This window comes from Gobio gobio, assembly GCF_949357685.1.
Source record: "Gobio gobio genome assembly, chromosome: 15".
In the NCBI taxonomy this organism is placed as follows: domain Eukaryota; kingdom Metazoa; phylum Chordata; class Actinopteri; order Cypriniformes; family Gobionidae; genus Gobio; species Gobio gobio.
The window spans coordinates 41,196,462-41,223,810 of NC_137108.1; the positions used below are offsets into that span (position 1 = coordinate 41,196,462).

General features: G+C 37.6%; 2 protein-coding genes across 2 annotated transcripts in view; both read left to right on the forward strand.

Moving 5' to 3' along the window:
* Positions 1-27: 27 nt before the first annotated feature.
* On the forward strand, positions 28-14,077 carry dbf4 (DBF4-CDC7 kinase regulatory subunit). The gene is made up of 12 exons (XM_079837730.1): positions 28-317; positions 493-656; positions 1,020-1,208; positions 8,101-8,151; positions 8,265-8,334; positions 8,434-8,510; positions 9,400-9,433; positions 9,541-9,586; positions 9,671-9,802; positions 9,888-10,008; positions 10,099-10,214; positions 12,093-14,077. The coding sequence occupies exons 1-12, from the start codon at positions 281-283 to the stop codon at positions 12,895-12,897; spliced, it is 1,842 nt and encodes a 613-aa protein (XP_079693856.1). The 5' UTR covers positions 28-280; the 3' UTR covers positions 12,898-14,077.
* A 1,054-nt stretch (positions 14,078-15,131) lies between these two features.
* Positions 15,132-27,349, forward strand: part of adam22 (ADAM metallopeptidase domain 22) — a gene marked incomplete at its 5' end in the record, with an annotated part of 77,498 nt that continues 65,280 nt past the window's right edge. Inside the window, 3 exons of the mRNA XM_079837189.1 lie at positions 15,132-15,237; positions 15,530-15,690; positions 18,343-18,416. Coding sequence (XP_079693315.1) covers positions 15,132-15,237; positions 15,530-15,690; positions 18,343-18,416 — 341 coding nt within the window. The remainder of the gene's footprint in view (positions 15,238-15,529; positions 15,691-18,342; positions 18,417-27,349) is intronic.

Genomic DNA, 27,349 nt, shown 5'->3' on the forward strand with positions numbered 1-27,349 from the left:
AAAAGTATACGTCGAAATTCCTTTCTTGAATTCCAAGATTGCAGTGGGTTTTGTGGGAGTGGAGAGAGACCCCTCGAGCGGGAAAATGGAAACGGGCTGCGTCGAGTGTTTGTTATGAAGATATTTACAAACATTGGAGCCATTTAACGCAGTCTTGTGTTTTTTTAGCTTAGTGTTTTAATCAACCAAAACTTTTGAGTTATGCTGCTATATGTGTGCGGTATAGCTAACTGGTTTAGCCTGGTTTAGGGCTGTAACCGTTCGAACCGAGAGCTCCACGATGAAGCAAGAATCTTTCTCCAGGTGTAAAGACCGAGGTGCTGTAAATCTCTTTTAATTAACTTTCTTTTGACGTTTAAAAGTAGCTTCTGATAATAATGCTTTATTAAATGTAAGTGCTTTCGTTGTTCACTGTATATATACTGAATATCTATGTCTGAATATGTGTATGTTGTTTATAACTGTCTAATTGTGCTATATTGATCTTCACAGATTCAAAACTAGAGGGACGTAATGGTGCATTATCTAAAAGCAAACTTAAACCACCATGTGATGCTCTCCATAACAAACCTTTTAAAGGGAGAATATTTTACTTGGATCTGCCAGGGAATATGAAAACACAACTCTTGGAAAATGACATCAAAACACTTGGTGGGGTAAGTGCAGTTCATTGTCTTCATATTTAAGGCTATTGTGCACATAATGTTAGTAATTAAATATACAAGAAGAGAATGACTTTTAAAAGAGTAAAATTCGACAGCTGTCTCTTTTGAAACTGAGAGTTTATCAACAAAACACTTTTAATAAGTTTTCGAAAGTGTGCAATGTATTTTTCCCCCACTTCTCTTGATTTAAATCAGACTGCAATTTCATCTGCTTCATTTAAACTGTATTATGTTTTATCTGTTTCTGGGTAAGAATAAAGTGATAATGGTCTGGAACTTAACTCATGATGATGTTGACCATGCACATTTCATCACAGATTAAGTAACTTTTTAATTATATGTTCTGCTCATCAGACAGTGGAAAAATTCTTCAGTAAGGAGATCAAGTATCTTGTGTCCAGTAAGCCGGAGGCTCGTTATGCTCAGCGACTCTTGCCGGATTCACCAGCGCCCAGTCCGGATTCAGGCGTCAGCTCTCCTCATCCCGGCAGCAGGAGGGAAAGCCACGGGCACAGGGGCAGCTCTCAGGGAGTCACAGATACGGTTAGTCACAATGCCTTTTTGTTGCGCTGTGAAAGTTTTCAAAGAAAACCAATAAAGTTGTGATTTACAGTCCTAAAGGCTTTAAAATGTCATTGTAAATGTGTAAATAAATAAATAGCATTTTGTGTTAAATCCTTATCCAGTAATTATGAATGACTGCAAATGTGAGGGCAGCCTGTTGTATAAACTTTTTATGGTTGAATATTGTTTAAACCCAGATGTCATCTCTGCAGAGTAACATAATTATTAGCATAATAGCTCATGTGTCTCTTCTTTGGCTTACATTTATTTAGTGATTTTTACTAGGGATGGGCGATATCTTCTCGTTTGCGATATACCGGTAAAAATTCTCCCCACGATAAGAATTTGTCTTCCCACGATAATAACGATAAAGCCTAGTTGATGGCGCGACCCATCCGCACAATGCCGCCGCTGGCCGTCTCTTGATGCCCTAAGCGTTATTACTTTATGATGGCCGCGGTGGCTGCGTTCGTCACTTTGTATAGCTGAACGGGGATTGGAGAGAGAATTTTCTTGTGCTGCCCCCCGCAGCACTCGGTGTCCTACGCGCAGCGCGCGATGGGACGGCACTGAATCCGCATCTCACGTGCAGAGCGAAAACAACTATGGTGGAAGTTGCGGAAGAGTTAATAGCTAAACGAGGGACTACCTGAGGGCAATCTGAACCATACAGATGGACTGAGCGCTTAAGAGATTCACGCTGTCTCAATCGATCGGTAAAGCATACTATTTCAGTTCAACTCAATAAATACGCAGTGTATTTGACGCACAGTAAACACTAGTGTGAGGCGCGCGACTGAGAGCGCTCAGTGTTTCACACACACTCAAAGAGAGAGCGAGAGAGTCTTATACCACACAGAATTGATGTGCTACATGTAAACAATATCCTTTGTTGTATTTTCCTGTAAAATAATGGCGTTTATTTGGAATTATTCAGCCTTTCATGAACAGGAAGAAACGAATGCACAAACGGGAATCTCATTGGCTGGCGTGCACCTATTACTGTTTTTTGATTTCAGCAAATCAGTTTGAATGAGCGCTGACAACATGATTAATATTCATGAACCCAGAAGCTCATTATTCCTTAGTCCAGTTTATTTTTATTAGTAGAAGAATTTGTGGTATTATTAACTCAAATTACTGAAGTTCTATCATTAAATCATTATTTTAAACTTTTTTGTAATCTGAATACATTTTTGGGATAATTACTTTAGCTGTTTCTGCTATTTTTACCACTGTTTGCACCATGAGTGTATACAGAATCGGTTTACATGTAAAACTTGTCATTGATTTTTAATTATTATTGTTTGTATTGTGATGTTTTTCAGCACAGTTGCACTATTTAAACATTACCTGCACTTTTACAGAAGACAATTATATCTGCAACTTTTCTGTTTCTGAAAAGGCTGGTGTGGAATTTTACATAAAAAAAAAAAATAAAAATAAAAAAAAAAAATATATATATATATATATATATATATATATATATATATATATATATATATATATATATATATATATATATATATATATATATATATATATTATGTATTATAGGAGCCTATTTGATGACAAGTACGTTTTACTAGATCATTGTTTGTTTTTCTGAGTCTCTCAAGAATGCATGCAGCTCTCACTTGTATCCAAAAACATGGGGAATGATACTACATTTATCGTCATTGATATCGTTATCGCAATAAATACTAGAAAATATCGGGATAATTTTTTTAGTCCATATCGCCCATCCCTAATTTTTACCCTCTGAAGCGAAATATTCATCATGTCAATAGCAAATATATAAAGTAGAACATTGTAGTGAAGAAGCCATGTTAAAGGAATACTCCAATTTTTTTGAAAATAGGCTCATTTTTCAACTCCTCTAGAGTTAAACAGTTGAGTTTGACCGTTTTCGAATCCATTCAGCCGGTCTCTGGGTCTGGTGGTAGCATTTTTAAAGGTAGGGTAGGTAAGATTTGGTTAACTTTTTGTTCCAAATTTGTTTAAACTTTCTTTATATATCAATACATAATTAAAATGTAAGTACTCTGAAAAAGAAAGTATAAAAATTGAGTGTCTGTAGACCTCTCACGACTGTTTTAAAGACAGCTCATTATTTCCATTCACTCCACCTTCTCCCTTCTGGGCTCTTTCCAAAGCCACGGCCCCAAAACACATGAACGCGCTACGCCGAACGCATGAAACATGAAAATGTTTAGTGCAATTAGGAAATATTTAAGAGATTGTTAATTTAGTTGTATACATGTGTGCATATATTTTGTTCTCATGTCACAAGTAATACCAAGGTTTACTGAGTTTTACACAATTCTTTTGCAGTGTGGTTTTCGGTGAAGTGTACTAAAATAAATATCATCACTTGTGTACATCATAGACAGTAAAAGGTGTACATTAGCCCACTTCTTCTCAATGCCTTTTCCTGATGGTTTATAGAACAATTACTCCGAGTCGCCCTCAGTCGTTTCAAAGAATAGTATAACGAAGAGCACGTCGAGTATAAACGCCTCGTCCGTTTGGGGAGGAGCGCACGCATTCAGCGGAGGCTTGAGGTGCGGAGCCAGGCGAAAGTATAAACAAAGCTTAACGGTCTAATCAGTTTCAATGATCTATGCTAAAACTTCTACAGCCAGACCCGGAGATCGGCTGAATGGTTTCGAAAACGGTAAAACTCAACTGTTAAAAGGAACACACCAACTTTTTGGGACTTTAGCTTATTCACCGTATCCCCCAGAGTTAGATAAGTCCATACATACCATTCTCATCTCCGTGCGTGCCATAACTCTGTCTGACACACTCACTGCTAGCCTAGCTTAGCACAAAGACTGGAGGTAAATGGCTACAGCTAGCCTACTGCTCAATAATTGACAAAATAAAGCCAACATCTTCCTATTTACATGTTGTGATGTATATCGTTACATCGTGTACTAAGACCGACGGAAAATGAAAAGTTGCGATTTTTCTAGACTGATATGGCTAGGAACTATACTCTCAATCCTGTGTAATGATCCAGGAATTTTGAGCCGTACCATGAGTGCAGCGGCGCAATGATATTATGCAGCACCGGATAATAGTCCCCAGCGCTCCCTGTGCAAGCAGAAAGTCACATTGTGTAGCGGACCCTGTCCGAATGATGGCCAGACTTTACTGATGTTTCATGGAGTTTATTGAAACCGTTTGATCTCCAAAAAATCACTGTAAGAGCTGAACAAATAGTGCCGAAGTTATGACGTCACTTTGTAGGACAACCCGGAAGTTAGCGGCGCATGGGTTCCCTCGATCGAAAAGCCATGCATTTTCCCCATAGACTTTTGGAAAATCGCAAAAAATAAGATCTGTGTTCACAAAAAGTTATGACCCTTACACGTTTTGTCTATCAAGATAATCTTTACAAGTTAATCCGAAATGTATACATTTTGAAGCCTAAATAAAGCCGTCAGATATAAAATGCTAACGGTAGGCTATAAACGGACTATAGCACACCATGGTCGCGGATCAACGTCATCATCAAGCTTCCTCAAACTTTATTTAAAAAACACGTTCGCTCATTATGATCTGCGCTGTGTATGAACACTTATCCACTTTTTCATGAGAAATATTGCCCATTCGTTTTTTCCAAAAATGTCAGAAACTAATTTTGTTTATGCGTGCCTCTCTGAGATTTTTTATCTTTTGTTAATGTTTTTTCAGACAATATGATTATCACTGTGATAACATTAAATGACATGAAACATAACCCAGTCTCTTTTTGTTAAATGCAAGTTTATGTATGATCAATAATACAAAAGTATAAGTAAAAGGTATAATAAGCTATACATGAAATAAAGCAAACAATTCAGTCAAACATTCAAAGTCAGTGCTAGTCGGCTAACTTACAACGGTAACGTACAGTTATAGCCTAAAAATAAAAAAGTAATGAAACTTCACTTTGCCCTCAGCCTAAACGATTTGCCAGGGAACAAATTATAGATCCATGAGACCAAAGATCGCCCGTTACATAAACTGTAAAACCGCATGAATTCGCTCCAAGGATCGGTAGCGAACCACGGTGAAGGCCGCACGCGTTCAGTGTCTCAGCTGGAAGAATGGATTAGATAATAATATTCTTTATCTGACTCCATTTATCAAAGTTATCGCATTTAGAAGAGAATCCCAACCGGTTGTTTGGTCATCTATACTTGATAGTCTATCATACATTTAATCGTTCCGTTTTAACCCTTTGTTGCAATTATACCGTTTCACATTGGAGATAGTTAATAATTACAGATTAATTCAGAAAGGATCAAAATGTAACAATTTATTAACAATCAAGTAAATGTAAAATGTCAATTACATCATAGACATAAATCTCTTCTAAAAGGAAACACAAATACTGGTTATGGTTACACTTAAAATAGTTTCAAATAAATGTAAAACATAAACCCTTAATTATGCTCTGTAGGCCTCTGCCTAGAATGTTACCTGAGAGAGAGAAAGAGAGAGAGAGAGAGAGAGCTAAAGAATAGCTCTCTCCAGAGAAAGCAGAGAATCAAAAGAGAGCCCGAGCTACAGTTGAAATTCTCTTTTATCCTCTTTCCTGATGTCACCAAATTCAAACCTGACTCTTGTAAAACTGACCAATCAGACCAAACCGTGAGACATTTGAAAATAACCAATCAGACAAAACTTCCCCCATTGTATCAAAGGTGTAAGAACCTGTTTGCCAGCCAGCCATTCTTTTGTTGTTCTATCTCCAACTGGCCCTTCTGATGGCGTTAAGGGGGCAGGGGTTGAGTCAATTTCAATAGCCTGATCATGACGATGGCTGCTAACAGCAAAGCAGATGATTTTGTTCTATCTTGTTGTATCTTTGATTATTTTCCACCTTACACATATACACAAGACGAATTATAGCTCGAGACACCACAGAGACATCAGAGCCAGCGGCAGACGGCAGAAGGACTAGCCGAGGAATAATTACTCTTGCCGGGTAAACAAGCGCGGAGCGCTGCTGATTCACTGGAGCCCACAACTCCGAAAATGCCAGATAAAATGTTCAAATAGGCACTCTTCTTATAAATAAACCACAGATTTGAGCTTTAAACAACTACATTATCGCCTGAAAAAGTCTTTAAAACTACGTTGTCACACATTAACAGTAGATTTTAACAAAAAAAGACGTGTAAACACAGCCCATGTCAGTCATTTCTCAATGAGACGAGCCGCTGGCAGAAGCCCCTCCCATGACGCGAATTCACGTCTGTTGTGCAGGGAATGTCCCACGTGAATGAAGCGAGTAAACTCAAAATGTTAAAGCTTCCAACTTCGCGCGAATACCGCGATTTATTCACGCCACTTAAGTTCTTCATAAGTGAGGCTGAAACGCGGGCTAGTGAGAGATTTCCTGTTTGTCACAATGACGTCTAAAGTCCCCGCCAAAGGATGTAGTCTTGTTAGCAACCGCTGTTTTTAAGACACGATAAAGTTTTAAAAAATCACAAGCAGATTTTAACTAATGTGTTTTATGTCATAGATCAAAACGTGAAAATATTTAGAGGCTTTGTTAACCACAGACCTTATTTCAGGCGATTTAGCAAAAACCCATTCAAAAAACCCATAGACTTTAGGGCGAGGGAACCGGAAGTGCTAAAATGCTAACTCACTTCCGCGTTTTGGCTTACAAAGTGACGTCATAACTTCGGCACTCTATAAAGCAAAGAAGTGCGCATTAACACCTCGTACACAAACTCTCTCTCTTCATAGCATTATCATTAACATACAGCGAAATACACAAAAATACTCATTACAGATGACAGTAAACAAGAACATACACACCTTATGCCTTTTCGGGGGGGGGCTTAACAAACTGCAAACTTCAAATCTGCCTAACCACTCCGATGAACCGCAAACTCTCACTATCTTCTTTCCGTAGACTACAACATCCGTCAAAATAAAAGTCCCTACTTAAGACAGATAATGCAGACCTTAAACCTATTTAAACACACAGAAATGTCAAAAATGTACACAAAAAACTAATTATAAGATAAATCACAATGAAGTCTGTTACACGTTGGTTATGTTGATGGAAGTTAGCCTAATTTTCAGGTGCTGCATAATATCATTGCGCCGCTGCACTCATGGTACGGCAGTAAAATTCCTTGATCATTACGCAGGAATGATAGTATATAGTTCCTAGTCATATCGGTCTAGAAAATCACAACTTTTAATTTTCCGTCGGGTTAGTACACAATGTAACGATACACATCACAACATGTAAATAGGAAAATGTTGCCGTTATTTTGACAATTATTGAGCAGTAGGTTAGCTGGAGCCATTTACCTCCAGTCTTTGTGCTAAGCTAGGCTAGCGGTGGGTGTGTCAGACAGAGTTATGGCACGCACGGAGATGAGAATGGTATGTATGGACTTATCTAACTCTGGGGGATATGGGGAATAAGATATAGTCCCAAAAAGTCGGCGTGTTCCTTTAACTCTTGGAGAGTTGGAAAATGAGCCTATTTTCAAAAAAAGTGGTGTGTTCCTTTTAAGTTTCAAACAAGAGTTTAGATGTTTATTTGAATATATTATGTTATTTATATGCTATATTTTGATTTGTGATATTCTGCGATGCTTTAAATATTATCAGAGTAGAGTTAATGGAAACCACGATTCTTTTTTGAACAGTATTTATTTTTTGAAACAATATAAAAGACTTAACTATCACTTTTGGTCAATTTAATGCATCCTTGCTGAATAAAAGTATTAAATTGTTTTTAAAAAAAGATCACAAATCTTACCAACCTTACACTGACTTCCATTCAAAAGTTTGTTTTTTTGGGGGAGAAAACACTGACATGTTTTGTTGTGCTGGAATTTCACAGGCTGCTGTAAGTCGAGGCAAATCTCTTGTGGAAAGAGTTGTTAAGGAACAAGTGAGTCAATCTTTATCAAGCCTTGTTTGTTTGTGAATGAACTTTGTGCAGCAGTCCTGAGTAGTTTATCAGTGCTCTGAATAAGTGATTTAGGGTTTTCTTTTCTGTTATAGGAACGTGTTCAGATGAATGGGATCCTGGCCAATGCTGTGGAATGGGGGGTCATAGTCCTGCATGTTGACGGTATTATCGTTATCATCATTATTATAAATACTTATGTTGTTAGACAAGTGAGGTGTGGTTTCAGTATTTCATGGTGTTTTATGCTTGACGTCCAAACAGATGTTTTTTCATACATTGACAAGAAGAAAGCAAAAGTCATTGCAGTGAATGCAGCCAATCCAGTGGTTAAAGGAGTTGTGAGTATTTTTATTTTTCTATTCTTTTTATATAAAGAACCAAATGAACAAGTTTAAAATTGTATATTGGATGAGACCTAGGGATGTTGAAATTAATCGATGCATTGCGATGTGGACGACTCAGCATCGATGCAGTAATAGACCATAATCGATTATAGCCTACTGACGTTTCTCTGACATCATTCTTCACATGCATGCTTCTCACACTAGTGTAATAATAACGCTAAGAAGTTATATAAAATGCACCCTCTATTATAACATTAACAGCGTGTGTGTGTGTGTGTGTGTGTGTGTGTGTGAGACTGCATGCGTGTGAGTGTTATTGTAACTTAAGTACACTACTTTTTGTACTGATGTTTGTTAGTTCTGAACGGTCCTGTCGTTCTCTGTGTTCAGACTTAAGTTGTTTGATTCAGGAAGTGTACTTTCTCGGAGCAGATTAAAAAAAAAGGCAGTTCATATATCTGACTGCTTGTATTCATTGACAAAAATGTAGCCATGTGCAGTAATGTTGAAAATTGAGGATGCAACGCGTCGTGATATTGAATCAAATTGTTGACATGATAATCGAATTGAATCGTGAGACAAGCAACGATTCATACCCCTAGTGGGACTTGTGCCCCTCAAAGTTTGTGGTAGTTTACTGCCTTATCTTAAAGACTAAGCTAAAACATTTGAACCTTCACTTGACAATTTCACTTTAATACATATTACAAGGCCCATGCAGAATCTACACAAGTTTTCACATTTCTGATTGTGTTGGGAAATCATGTGTTGTGGAATGTAAATGTGGCTCTCTGAAGAGAAATCTGTGGAGCTGCAGATTCTGTCCAGGGCTGCATATAAATTATTTCTGTGTATATTCAATTTTTCCACTCTTCATTTATAGGCGAGCATTCAGCACACAGAGAAAAGACACAATGGCAAGTACAAAATGTTTTTGCATCTTCCAGTTGTCAAAATGTCAATTGAATATATTATAGCAATGCTTACATTAATTTAAATTAAATTATTTTGTTTTTTATACCAGCTGGAAGAATTCGTCGACCGTTTGTGAAAGTGGAAGACTCAAGCAGGTCAGTTTTCTTAGTTTATCTTCTTGCGTTTTACCTTTCATGTTATTGGTCCAGTTTCATAACAATCTATGATGGTTTTTGCAGGCATTATCGTCCCATCTACCTTCCCCTGTCCAACATGCCTGTGTGCAACCTCCGCTCTCTTCCACCCTGCAGTCCCTTCCTGATGGAGGAACATGGAAAAGATGATTCGAAGAAGAAACAGAAAGAGCAAAGGTAGAATGAGCATCACTCAAATGCTATAATGTTATTGTCAATTTTTTTTGTGTTTGTGTGAATGAGAATCTATGATTTGCTTTAGGTCTGGAGGGGAACGAGGGACTCGAGGGAAGAAAGATAGGTGTAGAGGTCATGAAGGCAGAGAAAAGAGGAAAGGAGGATACTGTGAGTGCTGTGAGGTCAAATTTGACAACCTAAAGGCGGTACGTGTTGGAAAAAATAGAAAGCTACTCACAATTTTAGAGCTCATTCCACAAGTGTTGATTATTGCACTATGACCTTCTGACCACCAGCACTTGGAGAATGAGCAGCATCAGGCTTTCTCAAAGAGTGAGGTGTACAGAGTCGTGGATCGAGTCACTGCGGGACTGACCTGCGACCTCATGAACATCAGCACACACTGCAGAAGGTAGAAACATGTCATTCAAATTATATATTTCTTTATGGCTAGAGAATGGCTTTATGGGGAAAAAATTGTTCCATATTTAGCCCACCTCCCATCCAATAAATCGCAATAAGCATTGTGCTTTGTTACTTTTGATATGCAAAATAGTCTCTGCTTTCAAATTCTGTCCATTTTATCGCAAAATGAACTGAGATGATGTGAACCAATCATCTCTCCCTCTTTACTAATAGTTAAAGCATTAAATGAACATCAGAACATATGTTGAAAGAAATGTATCATGTCTCATGTAATCGCTGAATCAGTGGTTCATCCATGGAAAGATGTCATTCAAACAATATTTTAACGTTACAATAACCTTTAGGAAAGCTGTTCAGTCTCCATAACTAGAAATAATAACTCTAGAGTTGGTGATGTCTTAATTATTTAATGTATGTTTGGATAAATCAGTCATGGAAAATGTCTTTATGACAGCCACCATTTAAATGTTAAAGAGCACCTATCATGGCATTTAAAATGTTCCAAATATTGTTTTAGAAGTCCCCAACATCAGTTTTGCATGCATGCAATGACAAAAAAGACTTTAGTTTTCTTATAATATGCATTTATTTTTACCTGTTTTGACAGCGATTCTAAAATGATTCCTTTAGTGATTCACTTTTCAAAACCCCGCCTTTACGTGACGCTAATCTGCGGTGATTGGTCCGATGACCCAGTCAGTTGTGATTGGTATAGTCTGTGCAGATATTTTCGGAAACGGCACGCCCATCAAAGTCTTATAGTGACAGTAATTTGTTAATATGTGTCAGGAGTTATGAATATGAAAACCCCGTCTGTACCGTTTGATTGTAATATGAGCCTCAGCTGATCTCATTCATAAAAAAACTCCTCTATTCTCCTCACGAAGACTCGCGACAAATCAACATCCCTCAGGGCTTTTAGTTCAAAAGTGTGCAGATGAGGAGACATATTGATAGATTCTCATATGTCTGTGTCAAATTTCTAAACAGAGGAGTATTTTTTTATTCAATACTTCCTCAAAATGCGCAGATATAGCCTAATCATGAGCGATTGAGTCTCTTATGTGTTGTTTTCAATTCATACTGGCAGCCGGAGGGCGCTCTGTGCACATGTAGTCCATGTACAGACAGACGAAGAAGATACCATGTGCCATAATAGAAGTCCATAATAAAAGCTTCCTGAGATCGCGAAACATACATTTGACGACTAATAAACACTCAATCGCGACGATGTATGGTTTGTTTTCAAGCCACCTAGTCTTCAAATGCTCATCCTTGGGCAGATGAAAAAAGTTTGCTTTTGAGTCGCACTTCAGAACACAGGGTCTCGTCGCCATGATGTTTTCTAGTTTTCACTGACGTCTTGGAGCGCAATAAGTGGGCGTATCGTATTCAAATAACTTGACAAGTTGACGTCATCTAGTCAGAGAAAAAGCTTCGGTCTTTTAACGATTAAAAAAAATGACTCAGAGTCGACTCTTACTTTTGAAAGAAAATAACTATATATACGGTGCACTGTCATATTTCAAACTATCACAGGATGTTTTTGTTCACTTAGATCTATGTTACACACTACATGAAAGGTAAATTTCAAAATTCCATGATAGGTGCTCTTTAATATTTCAACAACGAATTGGAGTAGAAACATAATTGTTGCTTAAAAGAAAAAAATATTTGTGCAAAAGGTCAAAAACTGTAAAAAGTGGCTGCTGTTTCATCTCTAAATGAATCGATACTGAATCAAGAGCTTGAGAAATGAAAATTATTTGATTTGTGAAATCAGTCACCACCCAGCCCTGTTTTATTTGCTTATTGTTATTTACTGGCCTTATGATAGCACCATGTCAATGTCTCTCTGCCATAGGGTGAAATGCAGTACATCAACCCCTCTTCTGTGTACTGGAGTCATGTTGCCGGGAAAGGAAATTGTGGGATCTGTGAATGGTGATTGGAAACAGGAAAGCGAAGGGTCTTTGCTTTGGGATTCTACAGCAAGGCACTCTCTCTCAGAACAGACCATAAGGAAACCTCTGCTGGTTCGTAAACGCAGCAGGGGCCAGTGTGAATTCCCTTGCAGCAACAGGGACAGCTTGTTTGACCAATCCGACATTCCGGAGAAGTCCCAGTCCAAGCGTGGATCCTTTGAGTGGGAATTCCACTCGCGATCTGCTGTGCGGAAATCTGAAGGCGCTTCTTTTCTCAGCAGAGAGCAGAACTGTGACTCTAATGCACTTGAATGCAGGACAGACCAACAAACCAGGACAAACCCTGACACGCACTCAGCTCAAGGGTACAATGAAAGAAACCGAGAAACTATTACTGGAAATGAATACTTTAGGACTAACTGCAGTGAAATTTATACGCAAAGTATGCCTGAAAATCAAGTTGAAAATTCAGCCCTTTTGCCTTTAGCCAGCACAGAACCCGAACCGGACCATGACAGCCCCTCTAATTCCCTGCAACGGAAGGTTCGGAACGTCAGACCCAGAAGAAGAAAGCAAGTACCAGCCTTGCACATTGAATCTAGTAAAGAGAAGGAATCATTGAGCTCTCTTTTACCTGTTAAACCTGTACAGGTGTGTGAGAACCCACCAGCTTCTGTCCCGGACCTGTGGGAGCTCTTTCAGTCCAGTGACATGGATGAAGACTTTAAGGGCTTTTTAGATTAATTCTGGGTAGAAAAAATTGAAGTGGAGTGGAGAACACATGTGTATGTGTTATAAAGGTTATTACTATGTCAAATAATATATATTAATAGATCTGTTTTCTTTCATCAGTAGAGTTAATAAAACTGCATTCTCACCAAACAGGCTTTAAAAGAAAACTGATTATAGACTGGACAAATACCTACTGACTAAATATAGGGAAAAATGAGTGGAGCTACACAGTGAGTATGTACATTTGTTGTGTATGTAATTAAAGGATATAACCGTCTTGAAATAATTTCAATGATTAAAGTTGAAAATATTTTTTACATAGTTTTTTTTCTACACTTTTTTTGTGTCTGTCATGTATATATTTTTTTCACACAAAATTGTTTAGAAAGCCTCTGATTGGGCATGGGTTTCTAATTTTCGTTTCGTTTTTAACACATCGCCAGATTCCAACCTCAGTGCAGGGTTTCCACAGGTCTTAAAGTCTTTAAAAGTCTTAATTTGACCTTCCACAATTTAAGGCCTTAAAATGTCTTAAATTGGATCAGAAAGTGTTCAATTTACTATCATGGCATTTATTTAATTGCAAAATTAAATTGCATGCACTGCAAAAAAAATATGTTCTTCCTTAGTTTTTTTTGTGTACAAATTCAAAACATCCTTAAAAATTAAGAAATTAAGTCTTGTTTTCTGAGAAATTGAACAAAATTAATTGAGTTAACCAGAACAAATATCTGTCATTGTGTATGAAAATTACTTGCATTGGAATTAAGTTGATTTTTATGAACCCATCGGCAGACACTTGTTCTTGTTTCAAACTTTAAGCTATTTTGGAAAATCTGTTGGAAAATGTTATTATCAAACTTTGAAGTTTCATTAATACAACTCATTGTGTGCTTAGACATTTACATTTAGAAAACATATTTATGTGTTATGTTCCCTTCTTTATTCCTTAAATTTTCTTTAATTGGTCTTAAATTTACCTTCATAAAACCTGCAGAAACCCTGTCAGTGTTTCAATCCAATCAACATTCAGTGTACAGTACTGTTCAAATGTCTAGGGTCAGTAAGATTTGCATATAATTCATACATTTATTGATCAAGGATGCTGTAAATGAATCAAAAGTGATAGGAAAGACTTGTTTCAAAAATATTGAAGAAATATTTCAAATAAATCCTGTTCCTTTGCATTTTCATCATTGCTCATCTAACTATTCATCAAAGAATCCTTAAGAAAATCATGCTTTCTGCAAAAATATTAAACAGCACAACTGATTTTCAACAGATTATGTTCCTTGATCACCAAACCGACATATTAGAATGATCATGTGACACTGAAGACTGGAGTAATGATGCTGAAATTTCAGTTTTGCATCACAAGAATAAATGACATTTTGAAAAATAATTAAATGGAAATTAAATAAATAGATAAATGTAGCATGATGAGCAAATAGACTTCTTAATTTTTACCAAACCCATATTTTGAATGGTAGTGCATGTAGTCAAATGAACACATTCTGTATATGTAAATTGTGTTTAATCCCAAAACCTTGGTTGCAAACAAATTAAAAAAACCTTTGGATTTGTTTTGAATGACTTCCATAGCTATAAAGATAGCTATGTTTACTGGTTAATATGATAATAAAAATGTGAGTGCATTTAAAGCATTGTAATTAGGGCTATTTCCTCGTGTAAATGATATGCATTACCAATATGCATGATCAACGATTTAACCAAATGTCTGGGGTGGTTGATGACTGATTGTTATTCCTTATTATTTTATACTACGTGGTAATATATTTTCATATCAAGCCCTGAGTTTCGCTGTTCTTGTGCTCCATACGGGATCATTTCTGTTTGGCGCAGAAGGTGACAGCAGGTGGAGCGCGCACTACACTACCCGTCATCCCGCGTGCTGCTCGCTCATGTATATTTATGAGACAATTCTGCAGTGAGGCGGCTGGACATTATTGATGTCTTGCTGAGGAGGTGGCGGTTTCTGCTCGGTGAAGGAAAAAAAGGGGCCTGATTTCAGTTTTCCAGAACGCACCCGCCTTCGACCAGTCATCCGCCCGCTGCTCGCGCAACCAGCGTCTCGATGCAGTAGCTGCTCGCGCGTCACTAATGGCAACCAGCGCGCGAGAGGATGTGTGTGCCTTCTTGAGGGCAACAGAAAATCGCGTATAACTTGGATTTAACTCGTACATCGAATAATTTGGGATATGATTAGCCGCGATTTTCTGAACCGAATGGATGCGGGAATGATGTCTCTCCGTGTCGGGAATTCCTTTCTGTGTCTCTTTGTAGCGGTGATGAGCTCTGTGGTACATGCCAGCATCTCCCTGCCTCATTACGGTGAGGGTGTATTTTTATTATGTGCTTAGTTTATATATTTATATTTTCATCACGGAACAAAATCATTTTGGCTTATTTTTGTATCATATTAGTGCTGTAATTTAATCATAGTAGCCTAATCATCCCTCCAGGTGGTGTAAACAGATGTAGGCTACTTAGCGGTGAATATACGACCCTGAGGCGTGATTTCTCATTATTCATCTTATTTAAGAAACTATTATGTCAAGTTTCATAACTCAGAAGGAAAATATGTAGTTCTTAAAAATAGGCTACCGTGTGTTTATTATTCTAGGAGACGCCTTAGTAAAGACAAGGGCTCGGCGTGATGACGCCAGGTTCCTCGGGAAGGAGAACGCGGTCCCGGTCCGGTTGATGTACCGAATGGACGGAGACTCTCAGGCGGCTCATGATGTTCTGAACACACGAGTCCGAACGAGCTCTGACAGTAAACAGGTGTGTATTGTTTCATCTCATGTTCGCATGTTATCTGTGTGTCATAGGGATGCGCTCTCCTCCCGTTGCCATTGGAGACGCGCTGCTCTTCAAATTATGTTTATGTTTTTTCTCTTTTACTCTCTTTCTGAGTCTTGCAGCCTGACTCTGAGAGCACTATGCAGTTAATTCCAGTCATTTAAGGGTGATCTAATGAACCAAAACAACACATATCTCTGGAAGATGCTGATGATTAGGCCTCCTGAGGCATCTCATGGCATCACAGCTTCAGAAACACAAAGGACACAGAAAGAACAAATGAGCAGCTCCTGTGTTGGAGCATTATCAGTCTAAATAAATATTGCATTATTCTTTTTTTACATTATTATATAGCACAGCAATGTCAGAAACTGCTTACTGGTATGACTCCATTTGTTATTTAGCAAAACACAGGACCGGGGACTCAAAACCTGGGCAATGATGATAAAAGGAAAACAATAAACTGGCAAATGTACTTTGTATTTGTTTTCTCAGTTGAGCGTGTAATGTTATTAGATGGACATGCCATTTCTTTTGTTCTTGCTTTGCCTGGCTAGAAAGATAAGTCTCTGAGTGAACTTATATCACATTAAGTCTTATAAATGAGCTGTATTTAATGTTTGAAAGTAAAGCTACACATTTAGAAATGTATGTATGTATGTGTTTGTGAGTGAAACCTCTGTAAAGTAGCTTAGCATGTTTGTCCATCCTGACTGCTCAGATACTTTGTTGTTCGTACTTTGCGTGACTGAATAATTCTCAGAGGCACAGACACGCAATCGCTCGTGGCCTTGTTACTGTAACGAGTCTCTTTGACCGGTTAGAATATCTGTACATGTGTCCAGACGTGGTTTGTGCTTCGGGCTGTGTGTGCACGTGTGGGGCTTAACCCTTTGTCTGACATGTGCAGCTGAGCTCTGTATAATTCAAGTGAAAGCTTTTTCATCATGCCAATGCATAGTATTGATTTTTATCAGTGCGGTGTTATATATGATACTACATTAGAGATTAGAAGCGTGTGCCAGTGAAATATAGTTTTTCATAAATACATTTAACTATGCTCAGGTCTGTTTTTAGCTCCACGCTTGGCTTACAACTGGATCTTTTTGAAGATTGACCGTTTTATTTATAGATATTTACTGATGCCTGAAAACAAAACCGTGGATCTTTTAGCTTGCTAATTTTAGATCTTCTTTATTTAACAAAATGCGGATCAGAAAAAAATCAAGTCAAGCAGTTTTAGAGCGATAATATGATGAAACGGCGATCGATGGTGCCACAGACATAATGGACAGAAAGCTGCCGGCCTCTCATCTTACACAGTTTCTAGAAAACACTCTGAATCTCTTTATTAGATTTGTGTTTTAAAGAAACAACGGTTGAGAGTGTTATTGTGCATTTTGTTTAGACGTGATACACACAAATGCACACTCCATCAAGGGGCAGTATGTGGGTGTGTCTTGGGGAGGGTCGCTTCATTCAGAGGGTCACTGATGGGTGAAGTATAGAGAATCCCCCTCCTCCGTATTTCTTCCACCCCTTCGTTCTCCTTCCATTTTTATTGATAACTATGCTTTGCTGGTTTAGGGAGAGGTGTGTTCCCCTGAGGGTGTTAGACTCCCCTCACCTCCCTCATATGCTTCTATTTTTGCCCCCTCTGCCCTCCTTCTCTCTCTCTCTCTCTTACACACACACGCACACACTCATGAGATACGAGAACAATGCGCTGCAACCAAAATGCTTCTCTTTCCCCTGAGGGGGTGTTATACGGCCCTGGCCATATGGGCCCCAAGCAGGCAGTGAATTAACCATCAGCGAACACACACACACACCCACACACCCACCAGTCCTGCACATCAAAGTGTACCCGTGATGAATAAAAAAACCAATTAGCGCATCTAATTTTACACCAAATATGTTCTAATTTTACAGTTTTTATTGTCTCAGCTTTTCTGCAGCACCTTGATTAATACTTTTATTTGACAAGAATATATTACATTGATCAAAAAGACATTTATAATGTTACTTTACATTTCAAATAAATGTTCTTCCTTTAAACTTTCTATTCAAAGAATCCTGAAAAAAAATATTAATCAGGACAACTGTTTTCAACATTGATAATAATAACAAATGTTTGTTGAGCAGCAAAACAGCATATTAGAATGATTTCTGAAGGATCATGTGACTGGAGTAATGAAATCATTTAAAAAAATGAGCATATCTAATTTTATTCTCTCTCCCGAAACACCAAATATTTTCTAATTTCACAGTCTTTATTGTCTCAGCCCATGTGTGGCACCTTTTTATATAAAAATCATACATTTATTCAGAAAGGATGCATTAAATTGATCAAAAAGTGACAGTAAAGACGTTTCAAATTCAAAATATCTGTCTTGGCGAGTATTCACGCAAACATAATCTGTTATGTCTTCAGAGTGAATGTCATTTTTTGTCCGATTCAAACAAATCATACATCATTTTGTGAAAATAACTTTTTGAAAATCTGCTCATTGCGACTCATTTTGCCAGCACGGGTCATAAATATGTTCTAATTTTGTGGTTTTTATTATCTCAGCATATGTGTGGCTTTGTGATATATGAAAATGACCAGATCTCATCTTGTCTCTTTTACAGAACCATGTGGCTCAGGCTAGCTTCCAGGTTGAGGCCTTCGGACGGACCTTCGTTTTAGATGTGGAGCTGAACCAGTGAGTATCTGCTTCCAGGGTGTTGAGTTCCTAAATGCACTGGAAAAATGCAGTGTGTGTGTGTGTGTGTTACTGAAGTGTGTGAGGTATGACTAATGACCATCAGATCTATTTGCAAAGGGTTTTATGTTGCTGCTGATGGACTGCATGATCATAATGGCTGTTGATTTATGCTGAAGGAATGGGAAAGACCTGACCACTCTATCGATCATGGCATCTGCCTCTGTCTCTCTCTCTCTCTCTCTCTCTCTCTCTCTCTCTCTCTCTCTCTCTCTCTCTCTCTCTTCTCTCTCTCTCTCTCTCTCTCTCTCTCTCTCTCTCTTTCTCTCTATCTCTTTCTCTGCCAGGATTCCCTATATGTTGTCTTAATACTGATAAACATCACTATTTGCACAGGTCATTGTTCTCATTTGACTGGTCCTGTATAGGCTGTTTTGACATTTTGTGATTGTTTCAAATTTGAAGCCGTAATATCCTATTAAACTATATGCATTTAACTATATGCTGTCTCATGAAAATATGCCCAGGTCATAGCCTGACAAGCCAGACCCACATCAAGATGTTGGGTCTGGGAACTCACCCAGGGCCGGCTCTAGCTCTTTGGTTGCCCTAGGCGAGATTGAGTTTTGTCCCCCCCCCCCCCCCCCCCCCCCCCCCCCTCTAATTGTTAAGCCCACCGGCAACTATAGTTGCCAGTGTATAGTTGTCATTTTCCTTCTGTAAGTATTTTTCTAGATATTATCCATGTTTTATATCTTAATGACACACAAGCAGACAACCAAATAAAGGATTTCAAGAAAAAAAAATATATTAACTTCCTTCCTGTCACATGAGACTGCCAACTTCCTACCCCTACTTCCAGGGAGCACAACGAAGGCAAACCCTCCCAAAGAAAGGTCATTTTCATGTTACTAATAAGTATTTTTTGTTGACATGTATATATCAACATAATCATGAAGGTCTCTAGAATCATCCAAACAAAACACATCTTACAACAGATCTTTAGTTTTTAGTATACTTAGTCAAACATAATAAATTTGATTATGAATAAAGATTGATCTGTTGAAAGCAGTTATTTTGAGTTAGATGCTAAATGTTCTCCTCTTATTCATATTTGACATTGAAGGGGTGCATACAACATATTTGCCCACCGGCAACTATAGTTGCCACAGATTCAAATACGATTTTCAAGAAAAAATACAAAAACCTGGGGAAAATAAATGCAGAACATGCCATTCAGAAAAAATTGGGCACAAATGGGTTAAGTATTTATAAAAACTATATAAACAAAAATGCTCCTATTGTTACTCCAAGACTTAAAAAGCTAATTATGACTTAAATGATACACTCTAATAAATTGCACATACAAAAATGCTACAAAGAAAGTTGGAGGATATTTAACAAATTATGACTCAAACTATGGATGAACAAACAAAAATGCTTTTATAGTCACTCCAACACTTAATCAAGAAAGTTAAGACTTGAAGGATCAACTGCAATAAATTGGTCATACACAAATGCTAGAAAGAATGTTCAAGGATATTTACCAAATATTAACTCCATAAACTGTGCAAAAACTCTCTTAAGCACCTGTAAAGACACTTAAGCAAATTATGACCCATAAACTGGATTAACTATACCCTCTACAAACAAAAGTGCTATTATGGATACACTGTACTTACCACTACAAAATTAAAATATATAAGTTCTTGTAGCTCTATGCCTATCTTAAATAATAAAAGATGAACAGTTGTTTCTGGCATTTCTATTCACCTTCAAAATTGACGCAGCATTAAAATTTGGCTCGTCTGGATTTCCTTATTGTCAGTGAAATGCGTAGAAATATGTAGATAACTAGCTAGCTAGTGATAGCTTAGTGACAGCAATAAAACGTCCAATGCCGTCCAATATTAGTTGATAATATCGATAATACGAAGTAAATTTATTTCGTTTGACACCTTTATGGCTGAGATGAGAAGACTTACCTCTATACTGGGCTTTCTTTTGATCGTCTGCCTTTCTCTTTTTCCGTCCCTGTGTACTCGAGGGTTTAGACCGCTTCATTTTTGAAGAACGCGCCAGTGCTGAGCACTAGCCTGACATAACGCCTGTGCAAGACAATATTCACTTTCAATTCAATCTAATAATCAGGTTAAGTAATTAAACGTGCGGCTGAGGGGGCGCCCAAGGATGATCATGTTTAATAAACAGTATGTTTTATTTCGCTTGTTTTAATTCTATGCTTAATGGAAAGTAAGTTTAAGGGCGCCACTAGAGGGCGCCTGGCTGCGCCCCCAACACATTTGTCGCCCTAGGCAACCGCCTAGCTCGCCTATAGCAAACGCCGGCCCTGAACTCACCGGTTGTCTTTCAAATTCCCTCTGCACGCAATTGGATAGCGCTACAACCAACCAGAGCAACGAAGAAGGTGAAGCGGAGCTAGTTGATAGATTAAACTTTCGCCGTACCCGGTCGGCAAAACTCCGAACACATCTTCCTTTCTTAAGAATGACTTTGGGGCCGTTCTTTGTTCTTTTCTCAAAGAAAAGCTTAACAACAAGTCTTCCAGAGTCGCGGCCAAAGCCGATTCGAAAGACCGCTGTTCGCCAGCTTCTTTGTTTACAAGTAGTACACGGAACCGCGGCAACTCTGCCGTCATTATAAGTTAAGCCCGCCCACTGACTCTATACATGATGTGATTGGCCTGACCAGAGTTTGGTTTTTCCAGCTCGCAAGCCAATGGAGAGTCACATTCCACCTTAAAAAAAAGGAGGCCATAAGCCTTTTTTAGGAGGCCATAAGCCATAAATAAGCCATTATTTTGAGGTTGTTGTTGTTGTTGCATTTTTACATTATCTATAGTGTACAATTGAGCCATTTCGCCCAAATCCTCATTACCATAATGATGTTTTTTTGCAATTCCCAATATTCTCATTTGTGATTCACAGTAGATTACCCATTAATGTAATAGCAATGATTTTTGTATTTAAATCAACATAAATTAAAGGCGGTATTGCCATGATGAATAAATACTATCATTTGAATAATCTTTTTTTGCATTAACTATTTTTTTTATGGTTATGAGAATTAGTTGGGAATTCATTAAATCATAAATAATTCATTTTGAATTATGAAATCTTAGTTATAAAAATGTCACAGTGCAAAAAAATATTTATGGTCCTAAAACAATTTCTTATTTCTTTCTGCTAATTTTGGGCTTAAATATGACCTGGCAAGTTTCTTAAAGGGTTAGTTCACCCAAAAATGGAAATTCTGTCATTAATTGCTTACCCTCATGTCGTTCCAAACCCATAAGACCTTCGTTAATCTTCGGAACACAGATTAAGATATTTTTGATGAAATCTGAGAGCTGTCTGACCCCTCCATAGACAGCTACTTAATTAGCACTTTCAAGCCCCATAAAGGTAGTAAAGACATTTTACGGTGGAGTGCTCATTTACAAAACTGACCTTCAATTGCTTTATTTTTAAGTTTCCTATCATTTGCAGATGCTCATTGTGTAAATAACTCCTTTGAGTCTGCACCAAAACTCACAGTCATAACCTAATTTCTTTCATATTCATCATATAGATTGAATCCATTAACTCTTACTGTTACAACCACAACTGCCAGTGCCTCTGTACTTTAAACTGGTGCCAGACAGAGTCAGAGTCAGCAGATTTGATCTCATTATAATAATAATGCATCATGAATATTTCAGTGTTCTCCTTCAGTGTCTGTATGTTTCCCCTAAAACATCTCGGTGAAGAGAAAATCTGGCTTTAAGGTTCGACTCCCTCTGTGTTTTTGTCAGGCCCTCTGTGAATGGAGTGTGTTTGTGTTGTGCTGTTGGCATCCTAATGTAGTTCTACCCAGGGTTATTATCGTTTACTAAAACTAAAACAATAAAAATACATTTTCATTACTTAAAATAAAACATTAATTGAAAATAAAGTATTTAAAATGTAATGCTTTAAACTAATTAATCTGGCTTTTTATCTGTAATTAATCACGATTAATCGCAATTAAAACATTGGAGTTTTTAATTTATAGTGTAATAATTTCAAAGTTACTTTCCAAATTAATGTAAAAAACAACAACTTAAAGACAGTATATTTAAAATATTTGTTGTGTTTGTATGAATTAGATATATATTAATCCTTATTAAAGCTACATTTTTCTCTGTTACCTTTGTTCTTTGATTAACAATAATAACAGAAATCACAGCAACTGGTTTATTAGGCTGCTGTGACTTTAAGACCTGCCGCTGCCAAACATGATGCGGATCTGCTGTCACGCACATCTAATTTTCTCAACTCTTTAAAGGTGCAGTGTGTAATATTTATGAGAATCCATTGACAGAAAGGCAATATAATATACATAACTATGTTTTCAGTGGTGTATAAATAGCTTACATAATGAACAGTTATGTTTTTATTACCTTAGAATGAGCCATTTCTATCTACACACCATGGATCCCCTTACAGTGAAGTCACCATTTTGTTTCTACAGTAGCCCTAAACGGACAAACTGCTCTACAGAGCGCTAGCTACTCTCTGCTGTCTCAGACGATGACATCTTTGTCCTGTGTTGGCCACCTTAGCTTCTTTATATGCTTCAAAAGGGATGGGTGAGCAGTGGGCGATTGCAATTCGCAACCTCACTGCTAGATGCCACTAAAATTTACACAGTGCACCTTTAATTTAATTTAAGACTGCTCTTATGAGAATGCTCAACAAAATGGGCATTTTGGCATAATTGTCTGTGTTGTTTGTTCAAGCACCAAAGAGAACTTGATTCTGGTGCGCTGTCTGTGCGCACGATACTGCCGCACGTCTATCTGTGTGTCATGTGTGTGTCAGGATATTCACAGACAGCGTGTTTTCTTTTGTCTTGTCAAGCTTAAATGGTTTATAAGCATTTGCCGAAATAAGAGTGTTATCAATGAAATGCTAGCCAAAGGATGATTTGGCTTTAATGTGTAACGCTAATTTTCAAAAAACATATAGTGCCCCTTAAGGGACATGGTGGTGGAAAAAAATATGAGATGTGAGGAAAAATAAGTCAATGCTTTTGCATTCTCTTGCAAATGTTTTGCGTTCTCCGTGAAACTTTGCGTTCGCTCGCAAAGAGCTCAAAAGTTTTGACAAAAGAACGCAAAAGCATTGACAAATCATTTTTCCTCAATCTCATAATTTTTCCTTCACCATGTCTCGTTAGGGGCTCCATACGTATATTTTAGCTAGTTGCCAAGGCAACATTTCTCATTTTCGCTTAGTGATGAGGCACAATAATAACTAAAATACACTAAAACTTAAAGGGTTAGTTCACCCAAAAATTAAAATTCTGTCATTGATTACTCACCCTCATGTCGTTCGACACCCGTAAGACGTGTGAAGATATGAAGATATTTTTGTTGAAAGCTGATGGCTGAGAAAGGCTTCAGACAGGCCTCCATTGGCATTCAGTACATTAATACTCCCAAGACCCATAAAAGGCACTTAAAACGTTGTTACAAAGTCCATCTCACCACAGTGACTCTACAATACTTTTACTATGCGACGACAATAGTTTTTGTGCGAAAAAAAAAAATCAAAATAACACCTTTATCCAACTTGTTCTTGTCTTCCGTGTATGCCTCCACGACGCATGCGCGAGAATATGACGCAGATCCGGCGTTCGGACACATGACCCAGAAGCGATTTGTTTACAAGCAGTGGAAGACACGTGTATCTAAGCTGTTGAATTCTACATTGATCGTGCTTTAGGTCTCGGCGTAGTGCTCAAAATGGGGTTAGAGTGTGCATTTCATGGATTCCCGAACGCTGGCGCTACGTCATATTCTCGCGCATGCATCGTGGAGGCACACACGGAAGACAAGAACAAGTTGGATAAAGGTGTTATTTTGATTTTTTTTGCGCACAAAAACTATTGTCGTCGCATCGTAAAATTATTGTAGAGTCACTGTGGTGAGATGGACTTTGTAACAACATTTTAAGTGCCTTTTATGGGTCTTGGGAGTGTAAATGTACTGAATGCCAATGGAGGCCTATCTGAAGCCTTTCTCAGCCATCAGCTTTCAACAAAAATATCTTCATTTGTGTTCCGAATATGAACGGAGGACTTACGGGTGTCGAACGACATGAGGGTGAGTAATTAATGACAGAATTTTCATTTTTGGGTGAACTAACCCTTTAATAAAAAACTAAATAGACATGTTTAAAGTCAGCATGAGATGGAAGCTGCAATAGTCTTATCTTCCCTATTGTGTCGGATATCAAAAAGTTTGCCAAAATATATCAAAAGACAAAAAGTTGGGCGGGACTTGATTTTTCTTGATTGAATTACTAAAAACTTAACTACAATGAAAATAGAAAATATATAAAAAAATATAATCTAATATATTAAAAAAACAAAAAAAAACCATAGTTTATCAATGATACTAAAATAACACTCTTTCTACCTCTGTAAAGAGTCACTGTATTTGAGTATGATATGCAAAACTGCTGTTAATATTAAAGGACGTTTAGGCCTTTAGGGCAGTCTTTCCCATTTATATTATGTGCAGCTTAAGTGAAGAACTGACAGATTATTCTACACGATTGTACCTCCTCAGTCACCCAAATCTAACACTGATGATTTTGCAAATGCTTAAATAGACATTGGGGTTTGCTTCAAAAGCAAACAAACTCATTTGGAGTGCTCTACATGGGCAGCAACTCTTTGTGTCACACAGTGCTCTTCAGCGTTGATTTCAGTAGAGCATATTGCCAAGTTAAAGGTTCAGCATGTAGTATTTATGAGGTTTTATTGACAGAAATGCAATATAATATACATGAGTATGTTTTCAGTGGAGTATAAAGACCTTACATAATGTACTGTTATGTTTTTTATTACCTTAGAATGAGCCATTTCGGTCTACATACACCGCGGGTCCCCTTACAGTGAAGTCACCATTTTGCACCGTCATATTTCTACAGTAGCCCTAAATGGACAAACTTCTCTACAGAGTGCTAGTCACTCTCTGCTCTCTTCGACGGCGGCATTTTTGTTGTGTGTCGGCCACCGTAGCTTCTCTATGTGCTCCCGAAAGGGAGGGGGGGGGGGTGCAATTCACAACCTCACCACTAGATGCCACTAAAAATCACACACTGCATCTTTACGCTACTAAAAAAATACACAGCACACACAAAAATAAGGAGTAAACCATTTTGATTGAATATGTAAACAAGAATAATTGAAACTTCTTCCTCCATCTTTTCACAAGTGCTTGCAGTGCATTATGGGATTGCATTCTCCACAAAGTCTACATGCAATGCAAGCTTCAGAAATTTGGCCAGAAGTTTGCCTATAAGGCAGCATAATAGTGCTGCCTACCTTTCTGAACAGCCGTCGCGTCAGGAGCGCACCCCTGATTCCTTAAAATAATGTCTGCGTAGGCTGCTCACTAGGTTTTGGATTAGAGCCATTGATACAGGTTATTAAATCAATGTTCTCTCTCTCTGTCAGCATGTGGCTGGTCTTGTTCCGTTCGGTATATGTTCTGCTTTAATGGTTTCTGACTGGATGGATTTGATTGCCTCTGTCCCTCTGAAATAGTGCTGTCTGTGTGTGGTTATAGCAGAGAGAAACACAAAAGTGTTTGCTGTGTTGTTCAGCTTGTTCTTCTACACCCATGGAGAGCTGGCAGTTGAATCCATCCTGACTGACCTCCAGATTACTTTCCCAGTTTCCACCTAGGAAACCAATTCACTCTTTCATTCTCATTCTCTCACCTCTCTGTGAATTTCTAAAGGTTTGGGATTTTCTTAACTTGTTTGTGTGCATTTGGCTTTTCTCCGGCCTCCAGCTGAGACCTACTTTCCAAAACATTTTTCTTTGCTATGTGATCATTATTCATCCACTTTAGTTAGCAATCTCAATGCATCTGATTGACATATTTGTATCATGTTTTGCTTTTGCTTGTATTATTTTATTGTGCACTTACTCAAACTCCAATAACACCCCCCCACGCGCACACACACACACACACACACTGGCCTGCCCCCTGCACCCTCTCACGCACTCTGAATAATGAATGAGTGTGTTTGATTAAAGCGGTTGGAGCAAATGGGTTTTCTGCTTTTCAATCACGCTGTGTCGCCGTGACGACAGACCATGTGACAGAAAGGAAGCATTAAAATCAGTCAGATATGGCTGATGCTGGGGGGGTGGGAACAGACAGCTGCAACTCTGAACAGATAACAAGCTATCACAAGCTCACCTTTGAATCAAACAGAACTCAATGCAGACAAATCATGCATATTATATCAGAGTTTTCCAGTACCCTCATCTAAACCACCTTAAAGCAAAAGCAATTTTTCCATGAAACATTAGGCCTTGTTGTCAAAGAATGTGTCTTGAATGTGTATTATTAATTAAATGTATTACATTTTCAAATTTTTTTCACATTTTAACGGTTTTAAGCTTAACAGTATTTTATGTAAAACTTTTTTTTACTTTTGTGTATTAATTTTATTTGTTATGTTAAAATTTGAATGCATTAAATTATTCTAAAGTGACAGTAAATACTTTTATAATGTTATAAAAAGTAATGTTCTTTTGAACTTTTTTGGAACAATTAATTTAAAAAAATATTGAGCAGCAAATCATCATATTAGAATGATTTCTGAAGGATCATGTGACGCTGAAGACTGGAGTAATGATGCTGAAAATTCAGCTTTGCATTGCATCACAGGAATAAATTACATTTTAAAATATATTAAAATGAAAAAACTTAAAATAATTCACAACAATTGTATACATATACATATGGGGGGTATACATATTAGTGCATATGTAAATGTACATATTAATTAATATATAAAAAATTGTATTAATATGAATGCTAATGAATTGTTGAATCAGAGATTTTAATATATTTTACTAACTGT